Genomic DNA, 18,867 nt, shown 5'->3' with positions numbered 1-18,867 from the left:
TGATAGACCCCTCTCACCCGGATAGGCCCCTCTCACCCTGATAGACCCCTCTCACCCGGATAGGCCCCTCTCACCCGGATAGGCCCCTCTCACCCGGATAGGCCCCTCTCACCCGGATAGACCCCTCTCACCCAGATAGACCCCTCTCACCCAGATAGACCCCTCTCACCCGGATAGACCCCTCTCACCCGGATAGACCCCTCTCACCCGGATAGGCCCCTCTCACCCGGATAGGCCCCTCTCCCCTGGATAGGCCCCTCTCACCCGGATAGGCCCCTCTCACCCGGATTGACCCCTCTCACCCGGATTGACCCCTCTCACCCGGATAGGCCCCTCTCACCCGGATAGGCCCCTCTCACCCGGATAGGCCCCTCTCCCCTGGATAGGCCCCTCTCACCCGGATAGGCCCCTCTCACCCGGATAGGCCCCTCTCCCCTGGCCTAGCAGCTGGAATGAAGCATGAACCAGTTCACTAACAGTCTCTGCCACAGACTGATTGAGAACAAATTGAACAGTCCGGAATCCTCTACCACAGGATGTAACACCCGAACTTCCAGCCGTACAGTTGAAAAAGTCTTTAAGCCGACCCGGCAAACTGTAGGACGATTTGATATGTGGATCCCTCCTTAATAAAGTCACCAGGCCTATCCCGAGACATAAGCCTTCCGCTTGGTCTCCTCCAGGGCAGGTCCTCCCCTGGTTTCCTTCATTAAGTGTAGCTTCCTTCACTCAGATGGACAGCTTGGAATCCCCCTTGATTCGTAGACCCCAGCCAACATAACTGGGCCTACTAGTAGAGATGCAGCCAACGTGGTCCCGGGGCTGTAAATCACACAACACATACCTCAAGCCAGGAGGGCAACGAGGCAAAGGACCCCAAAACATGGCCTCTGCCCCTTAAGTATCCCTTCCCGTCATGCACAGCGGGGGGCACAACTCCCACTGGGCTACTCCTGAGAAAAGACACTCAATGACCTGTGGCTTACCTGGGTTGCAACACTGACCTGTGGGGGTATCGCCACCTACAGGTAACGGTGGGAAAATGCTACCAGGCACAACCACTGCCAAGACAGAGGCTAATTTAGAATAAAACATACAGTCTGAGCCATGTTATCGCTCAGACACCCACTAAATTTAACATGGTGCCCAGTCATTTGGGAGCCGGGCGCTACATATATTTGGACACAATTTTCAGACTTTGGCTCTGTATACCACCAGAATAATTAAAAAGAAACAATCCAAATTAATTTGAAGTGCAGACTTTCAACTTTCAAATAATGCTTTTCCAGAACTGCTCATCTAATCTGGCTTTTCTATTCTCCAGGCTTATGAATGGTTTGCACCTTGTGGTGAACCCTCTGCATTTGCTCTCCTCAAGTCTTCTTTGGATTGTAAACTTTGACAATGATACGCCTCCTGGAGAGTGTCCTTCACTTGTCTCCACCTCCTGAAGAGTGTCCTTCACTTGTCTCCGCCTCCTGGAGAGTGTCCTTCACTTGTCTCCGCCTCCTGGAGAGTGTCCTTCACTTGTCTCCACCTCCTGGAGAGTGTCCTTCACTTGTCTCCACCTCCTGGAGAGTGTCCTTCACTTGTCTCCGCCTCCTGGAGAGTGTCCTTCACTTGTCTCCGCCTCCTGGAGAGTGTCCTTCGCTTGTCTCCACCTCTTGGAGAGTGTCCTTTGCTTGTCTCCGCCTCCTGGAGAGTGTCCTTCACTTGTCTCCGCCTCCTGGAGAGTGTCCTTCACTTGTCTCCACCTCCTGGAGAGTGTCCTTCGCTTGTCTCCACCTCCTGGAGAGTGTCCTTCGCTTGTCTCCACCTCCTGGAGAGTGTCCTTCGCTTGTCTCCACCTCCTGGAGAGTGTCCTTCGCTTGTCTCCACCTCCTGGAGAGTGTCCTTCGCTTGTCTCCGCCTCCTGGAGAGTGTCCTTCGCTTGTCTCCACATCCTGGAGAGTGTCCTTCGCTTATCTCCACCTCCTGGAGAGTGTCCTTCGCTTGTCTCCACATCCTGGAGAGTGTCCTTCGCTTATCTCCATCTCCTGGAGAGTGTCCTTCACTTGTCTCCGCCTCCTGGAGAGTGTCCTTCGCTTGTCTCCACCCCCTGGAGAGTGTCCTTCGCTTGTCTCCACATCCTGGAGAGTGTCCTTCGCTTATCTCCACCTCCTGGAGAGTGTCCTTCACTTGTCTCCGCCTCCTGGAGAGTGTCCTTCACTTGTCTCCGCCTCCTGGAGAGTGTCCTTCGCTTGTCTCCACCTCTTGGAGAGTGTCCTTCGCTTGTCTCCGCCTCCTGGAGAGTGTCCTTCACTTGTCTCCGCCTCCTGGAGAGTGTCCTTCACTTGTCTCCACCTCCTGGAGAGTGTCCTTCGCTTGTCTCCACCTCCTGGAGAGTGTCCTTCACTTGTCTCCACCTCCTGGAGAGTGTCCTTCGCTTGTCTCCACCTCCTGGAGAGTGTCCTTCGCTTGTCTCCACCTCCTGGAGAGTGTCCTTCGCTTGTCTCCGCCTCCTGGAGAGTGTCCTTCGCTTGTCTCCACATCCTGGAGAGTGTCCTTCGCTTATCTCCACCTCCTGGAGAGTGTCCTTCGCTTGTCTCCACCCCCTGGAGAGTGTCCTTCGCTTGTCTCCACCTCCTGTAGAGTGTACTTCGCTTGTCTCCACCTCCTGGAGAGTGTCCTTTGCTTGTCTCCACCTCCTGGAGAGTGTCCTTCGCTTGTCTCCACCTCCTGGAGAGTGTCCTTCGCTTGTCTCCACCTCCTGGAGAGTGTCCTTCACTTGTCTGGATGTTGTGAATGGGTTTTTCTTTACCTTAGAGAGGATCCCGCTATCATCCACTACTGTTGTACTCCATGGACGTCCAGGACTTTTTATGTTGCTGAGCTTACCAGTGCGTTCTTTTTCCTCACAATGTACCAAACTGTTGATTTGGCCACTCCTAATGTTGCTGATATCTCTCTGATGGATTTGTTTAATTTTTGAGGCCTTACAAAGGCCTGTTGCACTAGCATGAACAGCTCCTTTGAAAGCATGATGAAGGTTCACAACAATAGATTTCAAATGCAAATACCACACTCAGGCCCCGTACACACCAGCGGATCTGTCCGATGAAAACGGTCCACAGACCGTTTTCATCGGACATGTCCGCTGCCGGATTTTGGTCTGATGGCTGTACACACCATCAGACCAAAATCCCAGCGGAAAACAAACGCGGTGACGTGTCGCGACGATGACGCGTCGACGCGCGACCCTGGAAGGTCAATGCTTCTACGCATGCGTCAAATCACTTCGACGCATGCGAGGGATGGCGGCCGATCGGACGTGTCTGGTGAGTCTGTACAGACGACCGAACACGTCCGACGGACAGGCTTCCAGCGGACAGATTTCTTAGCATGCTAAGAAATTTTTGTCCGCTGGAAAACGGTCGGCTGGACAAATGTCCGCTGGAAACCTGTCCGGTCGGCCGTACACACGAACGAACTTGTCTGCTGAAACTGGTCCGTGGACAGATCCGGTCGTGTGTACAAGGCCTAAGAATCAACTCCAGACCTTTTACCTGCTTTTGTTTATTGATTTTCTGCAAATAAAATTATCAATAAGGCTCATAAATGGTTATATCACGTGTATAGATCAGTGCAGAAGAATATCACAGCAGGGTTATATGATATCCTGAGACCATTTTAAACCCAGGATTCTCAACGGAGGAAACACAAAACAACCAGTGAGACAGGGTAGCCGAAGTGGACCACAGTAAGTCATAGCATAATAGGCAGTAGAGATACATAGCAGTTACAGTCTTACACACGACCGTTTTTCGGGTTGTAAAAAATTACGTTTTTAATGGTCTAGAAAAAAATAAGTTTTTCTCAACACGATAATTAAAACGGCCTTGCCTACACACGATTGTAAAAAAAATGTTTTAGCAAAGCGCGGTGACGTACAACAGCACTATAAAAGGGAAGTTCCATGCGGATGGCGCCACCCTTTGGGCTGCTTTTGCTGATTTCGTGTTAGTAAAAGACGATTCACGCTTTTCAGTCGGTTACAGCATGATGAATGTGCTTACTCCATTACGAACGCTAGTTTTACCAGAACGAGCGCTCCCGTCTCATAACTTGCTTCTGAGGATGCACGTTTTTTTCATGTCGTTAAAGCCCACACACCACCATCCGCTTAGAGGAAAACCATCGGGCATTTAGGAAAAAACTAAAGACCCACCTCTTCTGAAAGACCACGACGCTGGATTCTAATCGCCTTGAGGCGATTAAGTTCGCATTTGCTGCGCTATACAAGTTACTCACTCACTCACACGACCATCTTTTACGACGTAAAAAAACACAACGTTAAAAACGACGTGAAAAATTAGAGCATGTTAGAAATTTTTAATGCCAAAAAGCCTTTACAGGTCACGGGATGACGTGGTGCACGTGAAGCACGCACGTCGGAGGGAGGAGCTGCAAGCGCCACGGATCTGACCCAGGAAAGGCTGCGAGGGATGGAGGGACCTCGACCCGGCGGTGTTCCAGCGACGGCGGATGCGTCGCAGGGAGGGTGGTCACCGAGCGGTTAGTCCGTTCACCCCGTAGACCACGCCAACTCCCTCCGCTCTCCGGGAATTTCTCATCCTCCGCCCCCCCCCCCCCGTCCCCCCCCGGCAGCAGGTGAAGCTCACCATGAGGAAATAGCTGGGAGGCTTCCTTTTGGGGCACGCTGGTTGGCCGCCCGCCCCCCCCCCTCCTTGCTCGGATTAATGCCCTGGAAATCCTGGCACTAGGAGGAAAAAGGAAATGGGGAAAAAACAAATCTTCTTTTGCAAGAAGACCAGCGAACGAGGTAATATTAACCCTTTTGTTATTGGTATAAAACCTTATGATTGCAGTGTGTGGATCTGGAGACCTAGTCCAAGCAGCGGAGACAGGGTGAGAAAGTGGAGCCTATCTATTCATTTTATCTGTTACACTTCAAACGTCATAAAGGTGCCTTGCAAAAAAAATTTGGTTTTTCTATATCTCTTCTCAATATATTCCCTAAGAGTTTAAACGCTGATGGTCTACAAATACAGCCCTGTTTGTTATGGACTTTAATGTGGACACTTAGTGTATAAATATCAGACACCCTGGAGTCACCGTACCTACCTCTGTTAAAAAAAAAAAAAAATATATAGGTAAATTAAGGAGGGGGGTTCTGTATTGGAAACAGCAGGCAAACATCAGAGGCATACACTAAATACACTAAATACGCACTACTCTTTTGATTAAGTTTGGCTGTCTACCAAAAATAATAGAATAAGGAAAAGTTAATTTGCTATACTCAAGGAGTATAAGTATGTATGGTCTTTAGGTTTTTAGACCACACGCACTGCAGGAACCACCACTGAGGTGTAGCTGGCAAGTACCAGTCACCTAGGAGATACTTTACTTACCTCCGCAGAGCTCTGTGAAATTACCGGGGGACTTGATCGGCATACTAGAGACAACGTCAGAGAATTTTTTACCCCCCCATCGGGCCTGGCCCGGAGTGCTGGATGGACGTGTTGGAAAGCCCTCGGGGCATCTAGAAACCCAAGAGCAGAGGTAAATAACAGGGCACAGGGCGTAACAGCCCAATTGGTTTTGAGGTTATCTGGTTATCACAGAGGGGGAAAGGAGGGGTTGTATAAGAGAGGAGAAAAGAGGAAAAGAAGAAGGAAATAAGCGGCATATAAGGGCCTCCCCCTTATATACAGCCCCCCTACCCGGCCCGTTGTTGCGGGAAGATTACTGGACCCCCATTGTAGACGACCCCCCAAGAAGGCTGGTTCAAACGGGGTGGTATCACCTTTGATGTAAAACGTATGCAACCCTTCTCCTATGAGTTCACCCTAACGCTTGGGGTAATTTATAGAAATATTCAACTTTTAAGGTCGTCCGGAAATACCCGGTGCAAAACATCCTTTCTTTCCTTCTTTTTTTTTTTTTTTTTTTTTTTCTTCCTTGCCTTTTTTCTTCAAACTGGGGAAACGCATCAGACAGACAAAAAAATATAATATGAACAGGTCTACTAGGGGGGCGGCCCCGAAAATCCCTAAAGAGACTTCCTCTACAAGCACGATCAGACACTATATGACCCCGGACGGGAGTACCAAGAGCCCAGGTCAGATAAAAAAAGTGGAAAAACCGGGGACATTGAAAAAGGGAGCGGGGGAGGTGGCCACCCCAATTGCTGACATTTCAATAGAATCCGAACACGCAGCCAGTCAAATGCACGACATTAGCCGGGAGTCCCACGTTCCCACTATGGGAGAAATGGAGGCCATGTTAAAGAGGTTGGAGAATGTAATAAGAGAGGAAATCGGCACATTAAGAACGGACTTACATCACGTGTTAGAACGAGTAGAGGAAGCCGAGAAAAAGATTGAAAAGCAGGACCTTGACCTCACTGAAATAAAAAACCAACATCTGTCGTTGAAACAAAACCAGAGGTGGTTGCAATATCGAATAGAAGATCAAGAGAACCGTAACAGAAGGCAAAACTTAAGAATACGTTCAATTAAGGAGGAAAAGGGTGAAGACTTGAGAAAAATTCTCGATGACCTGTTCCTCCCCCTCCTTGAAAAAGCCTCGGAAGGTCCCCTCAAATTAGAACGGGTCCATAGGGTGGGAAAGATCAGAGAGGGAGGAGGCAATTGGCATAGGGATATTATTGCTAGGTTCAGACATTTTGAACATAAAGAGGAGATCTGGCGAAAACTGAGAAAAAAGTCGCCGCTATCCTATGCCGGGACAGAGATTCAGATTTTCACGGACCTGGCCTGGGAAACCCTGGCCAGAAGAAGACACCAAAAACCCTTATTGGAACAGATGCGTTTACTTAATATAAATTACCAGTGGGGATTCCCGGCCTGTTTGATAGGCCACAAGGAAGGGGTGTCAGCAAAATTAATATTTCCCGAGGACCTGGTGGGATTTTGCCGCAAATTCGATATGCCTGTGGTGGACTTACCCGGATGGGTGGAATAGCTAGTGGAAAGGTGCATGACCCCCAGGGTGGTCCCGGGGGATAGGTCCCGGGGGATACTATCCGGTATTGGGGGGATGGGACGAGGGAGGGGGGGATGAGTGGAGGGAGGAGGGCAGATCTGTTACCCCACCCACTTAAGATCAAGTCCCCGGAATTTCTGGGGAAAAAAGGGTGGGAGGGGCGTGGAGGAGCTCCACCTCAGCCATAAGAACCGATGGGTAGGGGGTACCAAGGATCCCTACGGTTCAGAGGCGATGTATTGGCCTGGGCAGGGGGGGAGGGAGAGGGGGAGAGGAGGGTGGGGGGCTGTGGAAGGGGAAGGGAAAAGGGAACTTGGCTCCCAAGGAATCTCGTGGACAGTTCATTACAACATGATCTAGTTATAGAATAATGACTGAAGTAAAATTTCTATCTTACAATGTTAAGGGTCTGAATTCAGCCGTTAAAAGACTCAAGGTCCTTGCAGAGATTGAACAACTTAGAGCGGATGTCGTGTTTATTCAGGAATCCCATTTAACCATAGATGCGAATATTAAGCTTTTTTCCCCTGCATACCCCACTTGGTTTTATGGGGATTCTATCTCGAAACGCGCTAGGGGCGTGGCAATTGGGTTCACAAGGGGGTTTGGATTTACCCTAGAGGCAAGGATGACAGACCCAGAAGGGAGATTTATATTCCTTAGGGTAAGGATTGACAACATTGTCTATACCTTAGCAAATATCTACGCCCCAAATGTTCATCAAACCCAATATTTAGGGAAAATTCTGGGAAAGTTAAATGATTTCGCCGAGGGATATACGATCCTGATGGGGGACTTAAATTTCGTCCTTGATCCGAAAGAAGATAGTACGTTCCGTGGGAGGGAGACAAAAAATGGGCTTTTACAAAGGATTAAACAAAAGATTCATGACCACCAACTAGTCGATGCCTGGCGGATTCTCCATCCTAAGGAACATGACTACACGTTTTACTCCCCCCCCCACGGAACATACTCCAGAATCGACTACATCTTGGCGGACCACAGGCTTCTGGACTCTATAACGGAAACGGACATAGGAATTATGACGGTGTCAGACCACGCACCAATCTCTATGAAAATTAAATTGTCCACACAAAAGAGACAGAGGCCGGTGTGGCGCCTGGATGATAGCCTGATACGCGATGAAGGAGGGGCAAGTAGGGTGGAGGAGGAATTAAAACAATTCTTCCTCATCAACGATACAGAAGGGATAACCAGCGCAACCCTTTGGGAGACACACAAAGCCTACATCAGAGGAATTCTAATCGCGGAGGGCGTTAAAAAAAAAAAAGAGATGAAAAGTAAAGCAAACACCCTGACTAAAGAGATAGAGACCCTAGTACGCGAACATAAAGCGCAGGGATTAAAAGAAACATACCTTAATTTAACTATAAAGAGAGACGCTCTCAAGGAGATCATGGAACAGGAAGTGAGAAATAAACTTAACTGTATCTCTAAAGAGAGATACGTATGGGGTAACAAACCAAGCAAGCTACTAGCTAAAATGGCTCAAAAAAAGAAAGCTAGAAACTATATCGAAAAAATTAAAAGGAAAGACGGGAACATGGTTTATGCAAATAGAGAAATAGCGGATACATTTAAAAATTATTACGAGGAACTCTATACATTAAAAAATCCAGGGTGGCAGGCAGGGGAAAGGGAGGGGAAGATCCGAGATTTCCTAGACAGGGCAGGACTTCCTAGTTTAGAGGAGATGGAAAGTTTAAATATGGACCGCCCCATAACTGAAGAAGAAATAAAAGAAGCTCTAAATACCACCACGGGCGGTAAAAGCCCGGGGCCGGATGGGTTTCCCTCCCTGTATTATAAGAGATTTAGCAACATTTTGATTCCGAGGATGTGCAAATACTTCAATGGGCTAGGGTCTGAATTTGAAATCAGCAGGGAAGCTACTGCGGCTACGGTCGCAATAATTCTGAAGGAAGGGAAAGATAGCTCTCTCTGTTCGGTATACAGACCTATTTCTCTGTTAAATACAGATACTAAGCTCTTTGCCAAGATTCTTGCGGGGCGACTGAAAGGGGCTATGCACGTTTTGATTCACCCCGACCAGGTAGGCTTTGTGCCCAACAGAGAGGGCAAAGATAATAGTCTAAGGGCAATTCTCCTGCTACAGACCATAAGGCAGAATGAGCCCCCAGGTCTTTTCCTGTCAGTTGATGCTGAAAAAGCTTTCGACAGGGTAGACTGGGGGCTCATGATGGAGACTCTCAACGCCATGGGAATAGGAAATAGGATGTCCCGCTGGATTAAAACACTCTACCACCACCCTACAGCAAAAATAAAAATTAATGGAACACTATCGGACCCCTTCGAGATGAAAAATGGGACAAGGCAGGGATGTCCCCTGTCCCCCCTTCTTTTCATTCTTTCCTTAGAGCCTCTGCTGTCTACCATACGTAACGACCCCGACATTAATGGAGTTAGAGTAGAAGGGGAGGAACATAAATTATCGGCTTTCGCCGATGATATTTTCTTTTACCTAACCAACCTGGCCAAATCTATCCCAAAGCTCTCCAAAGTGTTGCAACAATATGGTGCCATTTCAAATTTTAAAATTAACGAAACTAAATCTGAAATTCTGAATATTAATTTAAACAAAAAGGAGGCGGGTCGGGTCAAGGAGATCTGTGTGTTCCCCTGGACCAAAGAATTAAAGTATCTAGGAGTCAAACTGGCCAACACAGTCCAGAAGATGTATAAAATAAATTATGTTCCCTTACTAAATGAGATCAAGAGCGAATTAAAAAGAACTGTTAATAAACCCATATCATGGACCGGACGCATTAATATGCTGAAGATGGTTGTAATCCCAAAAATTCTTTATAAATTTTTATTAGTCCCCATAGCCCTCCCTCAGCAATTTTTGAGAATCCTTAATTCCTTGTTACTAAACTATGTCTGGAAAAATAAGAAGCACAGAATATCCCTCTCCACCCTAAAACAGGGTAAGCCACTCGGCGGTCTGGCAGTTCCGGATATCAAAAGCTATTATAAGGCAGCGGTCTTAGCACGTGTGGTAGAATGGGCACGGGATAGGATGGACAAAAGGTGGGTGCAAATTGAGAAAGCACTAACAAATAAATATTTAAATAATATTATTTGGATCCCTGCACAACACAGAGTACTAGACCACAAAACACATGATTTAACACGGGACACTTTAAGAATGTGGGACAAGACCCTGACACAATTAGAGGGTAAATTTAATTCCCCATTAATGAACCTAAAAGAAAATCCTTATTTTGCACCAGGGGAAAATAAAATTGGAGGGAATTGGATCAAGGCAGACACTGTTCACTTAGGGGATATTATTAAAGAGGGAGAGATAATGACCTACGAAGATTTGAGATCCAAAACGGATTTTTGGAACCTGGATAGGTGGCATTACTCCCAGTTGCATCACTTTGTGCGGCACCTCCCCCGTCCACTACGGACGGAGGCGGAGCTAACTCCACTCGAGAAGATTTGCAAATCTAAGAATACAAAGGGCACTATCACTAAATTATATGGGTTATTGGTAAAGATAGGTTCACGGAGCGAAGCACCCTTTATAGGTAAATGGGAAAGAGAGTTAGGAACCACAAGAGGGACAAACAGTTTTAAGAGGATTATGCACCTTACCCATTCATCCGCAATCGACGTACGAACTGCCGAAACAAATTATAAGTGTATCTCAGGGTGGTATATTACCCCGGACAAAGCAAACAAATATAAAGCAGATCAGACCGCAGAGTGTTGGCGGGGCTGCTCAGAAAGAGGCACGATGGCCCACCTTTGGTGGTTATGCCCAAAAATACAAACTTACTGGGACATAATTCTGAGTCAAATTAAAGTTATTACGGGCGAAGATTTAAAGAAAGACCCCTGGGTCGTGCTCTTTCATTGCAGCCAAGAGGGGAAAAAAATATAAGCAGTCTTTACTTCCTCATCTCCTAAATGCCGCTAAGAAACTTATACCCAAAAAGTGGCAGGAGACGGAAAGTCCACACGTTTGGAACTGGATAGACGAAGTGGAGGAAACGTACAGGCTGGAAGAGTTAAAGGATAGTCACCTAGAGACGATCGGTGGACATAGGGAGAAATGGGAAAAATGGAGGGATTACAAAAAAACATGGAGTTATGCAGAAAGAGTTAGGGTATGCTACTAACAAGCCATATGTTAACAACAAGGAAATTATAGCTTCCCCGGTTATGGTCATTTCCTAGAGCGAGTCACACACTATTCATGATCGAGGAACGTTTGAGACTGTTTTAGTTTGCGAGGGAAAAGTTAGGAGATTCCGGGGAGCCAAGAGGGGGGGGGGGGGCGTTAATAATATAGAGCCACAATGGCAAGCTATTGTAATAAGCTATTGTCGCTTTTGTATTAGTGTTGGCCTATATTTAAAAAAAAAAAAAAAAAAAAAACATAAGGAGCATAGTATATAAACCACATATGATGCAAACCACAAAATGAGACGTAAGAAGCATCAAACCATGAGCTGGTCTCTAGGATTTGGTAAAAGCTGAGGTGGTTTAAAAAAAATAAAAAATAAAAAATAAAATAAAAAAAATAAATTTTTAATGCCCATTTTTTACATCGTGAAAAATGCTCTGGAACCCACACACGATAATTTTTAATGACATTAAAAAAAACTTCATTTTTTTCAACCCGAAAAACGGTCGTGTGTACGCGGCATCAGTCTAACACACACACATGCACACAACCAGTCTCAACTAACAGCCCACCCACACACCCAACTAGATTCAAAACACACCAAACCAACCACCCCACCACCCATCAACCCACAGACGTACCAGTTCAACTCATGACGATAGCCCGCTATGGCTGGGAGAGCGGGGTGTCTTTCCAAAAGGAATTTGCAATATCAAGCCAGGGTTGCCAAATCTTAGTAAACTTTTTCGGACAGGTCCTTCCCTTATAAATGCGTTTAAAGATGTGTATAACCTTATTCGCCATACGTTACAACATTTGAATATCTGGAATGAATTTCCTAGCATAAAACAAAACAGTGTGTATCAGAGTTCAAGCATAAAGTCATTGAGCACTCCCAGCAGCCCGACCTCCAGTGTGTGAGGAATGGGTAAATGTAAGGTGTCCTTAAAGAAAGAAAACAAGTCCTTCCAAAATGTTGATAGAGCGGGACAAGACCAAAACATATGTATGTAACCGGCCTCAGTGAAGCCACACCTAGAGCAAGAAGCAGCAGAATCAAATCCCATGTGGGCCAGCCTGGCAGGAGTATAGTGCAACTGGTGTATAAATTTAAATTGTACAAAATGATCATTAGACCCGATAAGATTGAGGAAGCAGACCTCCGAGGCCTCCTCTCACCCTTCCTCGGACAGCCCCGGGAAATGTCCACCTCTCATTGCTGAGCAATCTGAAAGGGTTTGACCCCCACAGACTGCAGGCGGGAATAAATAGTCGTAACCAGCTTTTCAATATCCGGGAACGACATTAGCACCTCCAAAGGTGATTCAGTGAGCTCCTGGGTCAGACCACCAAACTGCGCCCGAACGGCATGGCGTAATAATAGATACTTGTATAAAAATGTATGCGTCACTCCACACCGTACCTTTTAAATCCTCAAAGGAGATAAACGTATCGTTAACAAAGATGTGGGAGACGTGTGTGACCCCCCAGTCACGTCCGACCTTTTACCTGCTTAATTGATGAAGACATAACGAAAGGAGTAGCCCACACCTGACCATGAAACAGCTTTTCATTTACTTTTTCATTTACTTTTAGTCCCTTTAAAAAAGGGGGGGTGGCTAATCTTAAGAGCTGTCATTTCTAAACCCTTCCTCCAATTTGGATGTACATACCCTCAACTTAAACAAGAGAGTGTGGCCTTTCGACCCATATCCATTATATAATTATAGCTTGAATATGTTTTGGTAAATACCTGAATAATCTAAAGTTGTGCCTGTGTCCAAATATAAATGGACCCAACTGTAACTTAGTATTATGTGAGGCAGATCAATATTTTTTCAATGTAATGTTTTCACGCTGGCAGTTGTTCAATGCAAGATGTAAGCTGGGGGAGGGGTATATAAATAAACGTTCCTTTCATGGTGGGTTCAAGCCTTTACTGAAGATCGTGTCTTTTGTTTTCTTCTTAGATTACATGACCGTATCTGTGGATGACTGGACGGAGGACCATGTTCGATCGTGGCTCCACTCCATACGAATAAAGCCTGTGCATATTGATAAGTTATATGATGAAGAAGTAACCGGACCAGTTCTAAAAGAAATCAAAGATGACTTTCTTAAAACAATTGGAATGAAGCAAGGGCAGATTCAGCTGCTAATCCAAAAGAGAAATGAGCTTATAAAAGATCAAAAACGAAGCAAAGATGACTCGGGGGCTGGAAATAATACATCCAGTTCACCACCCTTGAATGTCCCCGGCAGGGTAAAAGACTCAGATGATGTTCAGCACTCAGGTAAAACCAACGCTGAAGCTGCTTCCACAGAAGTTCAAAGTGCCACCCAACCAGAAGCAGTCCAATCTTCTACTGATGATGAACTTGTACAACCCATGCAATCCTTGACACTGGGGAACCAGACACTGGCTGAGAATCCACCAAATCCATCCAAACCGGACAAGAAGAAATGCATACAACAATCAGAACCTATAACCATGGCTATTTTCCGACCATTTGATAAACAAGTTGAAGGTTTCAAATACCTTAAAAACCAGGTTCTTCCACCAGAAACAGGAGTCGATGATCTCATTACACCTTGTCATGAATACAAGTCACTTGTTATTGCAGCAAAGTTGGATCGAGTCAGACTACAGGCAAAATTTGCCTACGAAGTTCTCCGATTTGCTTGTGCCTGCATGAACATGCGTACGAATGGCACAATACATTTTGGTGTGATGGACAGTGTAGAAGACAAGACTTACAAACATGGGCAAATAGCTGGCATTCCTGTAAAAGACCCAGACTGGTACATTGATGCCTTGGATTGTATCGAGAAGTGTTTCCCTAAAGTAACAAGTGATGCAGCAAGATATTGCATTCGCCCTCCAAAATTTATTGAGGTTGTCGATAGAGGCTCAAACGAACAGAAATTTGTAGTGGAAGTTGACATTGTGCCTGAAACAAAGAAGGTAAAAGGAAAAGTGTTTGAGGTGACTTTGCCAAAATTCAATGAAAAATCCAATAAAACGATTCAGGAAAAGAAAGCGATGTACCAAAGGATTGGTGCCAAGTCTGAACCTGTGGCAGACGATGATAAGGTCGCCTTTATTCAGGGACTCAGAAATGTCGATGAAATTAGAGAGAGAGCAGAACTGAATGTGAGCGGTGACACATCGATAACAGAAGATTTAGGGAGAAAACTATCAGTTCTGTTGACTGATGGGAAAAAATACCTCAACGAGTCTCTCAGATACATACTAGTCACCAATCAATGCAGTGAGGCTCTCCTACCTCACATCACATTTCTGACACGTTTAAAAATTTTGTGTGTTTTTGACTTTGACCCAAATTCTGACAGCAATGGACTATGTGCTAAATATAAGGAGCACCACGCCATAAACATCCATTCCTTAAAGAGCTATTCCAATGAAAGTGGGGTGAGCACAAGTGACCTCAAGAAAAATCTCTCCCTCTTCAATCAAACCAGCTGGATATTTTGTAATGGAAGAAGCAACTACAGGGGGGAAGATGAGGCCTGTGACGAAAACACTTGGATTACAACAAAGAGGAAACTTCTAAAAAAAGCTGTTTCTTTTTTATGTGATGAAATTCTTCCAAAGGGATACTTTATTGTCATCTTCTTGTTGTTTTCCCCCGTAGAAAAGCCCATTGTAAATACATTTCATGAATTCTACACAGAATTAAATGGGATGGAGTATGTACTATGCATTTCAGAAAGCAAAGACAATTACAAGATGTGGACCAGCCAGGCACAGGCTTCTTGTACAATGGAGATTCTAGAGCAGAGAAGCATTGTGGGCATGAAGCTAAGTCATGTTGATGCAACAGTCCAAAGCCTTCTACCTTCATCATCTTCTCCTAGACAGTTATGTGTTTCTACAAAGGGAGTGTGTATCCTTGCCAGACCAGATGAAGAGAAGATGCATTCATTGGAGGTGCTGTGTGAAAACCAATGTGACAGTACAGGGCTGCAGGACCTGACCAAGGAGGAAATCGATGAAATCGAGACTACCTTCTATCGAGGCGGAAAAGTCTGCTGGAATCACCTCTGGCTTGCAGAAAAAAATCTCTGTGAAAACTTTATTGAAAGAGAAGCTTGTAAGGAAGTTGAAACCTTATTAAATAATATTGGCAATCCTGTAAGACTTCCTGTTGCCCGGATAAAAATTGTTCACCAACCAGGCAGTGGTGGCAGCACGGTTGCACGGCAAATTCTTTGGAAAAAACGTAAAGAATTGCGATGTGCTGTAGTGAAGTCATCATTTCCAGTAATGACTGTATGTGAACATGCTGTCAATTTAAGACAATATGATGAAAAGGATATGAACCAATGTCTCCCCGTCCTCCTCCTCATTGAAGACTGCGATGATGAGTACATTGATGACTTGAGGGATGAACTAATGAAAGCAATGACATCTATGAAAATTCTCTCCCTGAAACCATGCTTTATTCTACTCAGTTGTAAAAGAGATAATGCCCCTGAAAATCTTCTAAGGTTTTCAATGCACGAAACTGTCGCCATCACCCACAAACTGAGCGAAGAAGAAAAGATGAAATTCGCAACGAAAGTTGAAAAGCTTCAGAAGCAATTCTCACCAGAATCCATCATCATATTTATTTTAATGAGCCAAGAATTTGTTAAAGAATATGTGGAAAACTTTGTACATAACATCATGCTTAATGTTGACCACTCTTCAAATGTGACACGTCTAATGCGTTATGTAGCTTTGTTAAATTGCTACATTCAAAATTCCTACATATCCTTTTCGCACTGCGAGGCCTTCCTAGGCCTTGAACCATATACAACACAATCAAGTCCATTGAGGAAATTCAACTTCAACAGTTGCTTAAATGAACAAGCAAGGCTAATATTCATTGAACAAGTGGATCTCGTTACTTCCATTAACTGCATTCATATCATACATTTTCGAGTTGCGGAGGAAATCTTAAAACAGCTTCCTGAATATCCACAAAGTCAAATAGCCATGGACCTCCTTCAGGAAAATGTCCTGTTCAAGCACAGATTTGGCAGAGATGAATTTCTTGGATTTGTTAGGGACTTGCTTTTCCGGCGGCGTAAAATAAGTAGAGGTGACGGTGTGGACTCGTATTTGTCCCCTCTTATTGAACATGTTTGTAACGTTGAAAAACAACAAGAGAAAGCCGTGAAACTTCTGGAAGCGGCCTACGAACGGTTTGATAAAGATCCCTTTCTAGCACAGCAGCTTGCAAGGTTGCATTACAAGTATGAGAAATTTGAAGAGGCCAAACATTGGGCTGAAACCGCTAGATCTCAGCTTCCGAAAGATTCATTTATTCTGGACACAGAAGGCCAAGTGTATAAAAAGTGGTTTTTTTCTTTATTAGATAAGAAAAATAATGCTGAACCTCTACATAACACTAAACCTTTAGATAGTGCTGAACCTATAGATAAAGTAGCAGACTACCTAGAATATGCAATAAAAGCTATGCAGTGTTTTCAGGCAGCTCAAAAAGCCGCAAAAGCAGAAATGGACACGATGAACAATGCTGGATATTTCGGAGAAGTGGAAGTCGGATGCCGTTTGCTGCACCTGTTATCGACAATTGAAATCTTTCCAAAAGACCAAAAAGGTGAGAGCTGCGAACTCGTACATTATCTCTTGACGGATTATATTCCAGAGCCCATCAAGAAACCATGGTCCAAATATCACAGCCATTTAAAAGGCCTGCACAGAAACCTTTACAATGCTCTAGACTGGATAGCTGAAGAATTGAATTACTTTCAGACTGATAAAATTGATGGAGGGCAACATAACAGCGAAGTGAAAGAAAGGGAAGTGGAAGAAAGGGTGTTCACCCCTCGAAAATGGCTGATGAGGAAAATAGAAGCATTTGCCAAGTTTTTTAGTTACCAGCTATCGCCGTCTGAAACCGATACAGAAAATTCAATCAACAAACTACTTCAAAAGATGAACATTTACAGACTGGGAGGTGGAAGCACTACAACAATCCTTTCCATACTATCCGATAACAAGGATAATAGGTCGAAAGGTAAACTTTCTGAAATTGTAGATCTGTACAAGAAATGCATAGAAAATGAAATACTGGATGATATTGATTTAATCAACTACATTATGAGTCATATAGCTTTGGGTTGTGTAGACCCAAGTTCTCCTAAACTTCTCTCGTTTCCGGAGTTAAGGCAACTGAGCAAGAAATTTCAAACACAGAGGAAGTCTTTTCCGCCAAGTGCCTATCTGCTGCTGTTGCTGCTCTACTGGCCTGATGAGATCATCGATAGAGAGCCAGATGATAAAAAGGATGGCATCCTAAACTATGCTCTTCAGTCTGTCCGGAGACTACATGGAATCAGGATCAAAAATGTCTCCGTTCGGAAGAAAAGAAGCAATGTACTATTTTTCTTGGGACAAGGCTTTGGTCTTCAGAAATTTCTGCACCGTAGCACTGTAGAAAAACACATGGAAGGACCGGTAAATGAATGGAGATTAAAGTGGGATGATGGAGAGGTGGGAAAGTTAGAAAGTGTGCAGAGACTGCTTAAAACTGTGCCGGGATTTGCTGAAAATGGGAGGATTTACGCCAAAGGACACTGCAAAAAAGAAAGATTTGAAATTATTCCCATAAACTATTCTTCTGTACCCAGCGGAAATGAAAATGTAACCTTCTACCTCGGCTTTACATATACAGGATTAGTCGCATACAATATAAAAGTGCAGTAGCCCAGCTTGACTATAAAGCCTCGTACACACGACCGGTTTTCTCGGCAAAAAACAGCAAGAAAACTGCTTCTTCCTGAGAAAACCGGTCGCGTATACGAGGCTTTCAGGTTTCTCGTCTGGAAATCTGGCCAGAATCTCGACGAAAAAAAACAGAGAACCTGCTCTCTTTTTTTCTCGTCAAGAGTCTTGTCGGCCCGTTTCCCGACGAGAAATACGAAAGTGTGTATACTTACCTGTCGCTGTGGAAACCCGCGCATGCTCGAAATAACTTTGACGCATGCGCGGTAGCTTCCACGGCATAGGTAGGGTGAAGCAAGATGGCGGCGACGGCATCGATTGTGACGAGCGCATGCTTGTCGTACGCAATGACGTCACCGCGTTCTTGCCTTTCAAGAGAACCGCAGTTCTTTTGAAAGGTCAGTGCGTCCACTCGGGCGGCAAGAGATTCTTGCCAAGAATCTCGTCAGGGAAAACTACGGGTTTTTCCTGACGAGATTATTGCCTGTGTGTACAGGGCCTAAGCCTCTATACCCTTTTCCTGTATCCACTACTTCTTATATGAACCTTTTTGTTATCAATGTGTTATGGCGTTTTCATGCTGACAGCTAAATATCTAACATTTTCAGGAGGACAGGTAACAGCAGCCTCCGCGATTCCCTTACCGGTAGGCAGACAAGCGCCTATTTTTTTTGGTGAAACAATTTTGAGAGCTTAACCCCATTATAATATTGCATGCAACTTCAGATCACGTTCTATTTGTAATAAACTTCCTGTGTATACAACTTCCTGTGTAATGACTCCGACTGTGTGTTGTGGTCTCATGTACCAAGTGTAGGTCAGAAGAGAGCTTTTTCATCAGAGATAAAAAAGAGTAACAAATAGGGTTGTCCAGATACCGATACCAGTATCGGTATCGATACCGAGTATTTGCAGGAGTACT

General features: G+C 45.0%; 1 protein-coding gene across 2 annotated transcripts in view; it reads left to right on the top strand.

Moving 5' to 3' along the window:
- LOC120919416 (sterile alpha motif domain-containing protein 9-like) overlaps nt 1–18,012 on the top strand; it is a 34,193-nt gene extending 16,181 nt beyond the window's left edge. For both annotated transcript variants that reach the window (XM_040331580.1, XM_040331578.1), the window contains exon 3: nt 13,159–18,012. In XM_040331580.1, the coding sequence (XP_040187514.1) occupies nt 13,159–17,927 (4,769 nt within the window). In that variant the 3' untranslated portion in view covers nt 17,928–18,012. The remainder of the gene's footprint in view (nt 1–13,158) is intronic.
- The last annotated feature ends 855 nt before the right edge of the window (nt 18,013–18,867 follow it).

The sequence above is a fragment of the Rana temporaria genome, chromosome 12 (assembly GCF_905171775.1).
Source record: "Rana temporaria chromosome 12, aRanTem1.1, whole genome shotgun sequence".
Classification (NCBI taxonomy): domain Eukaryota; kingdom Metazoa; phylum Chordata; class Amphibia; order Anura; family Ranidae; genus Rana; species Rana temporaria.
This window is presented reverse-complemented; position numbering and strand designations above follow the sequence as displayed.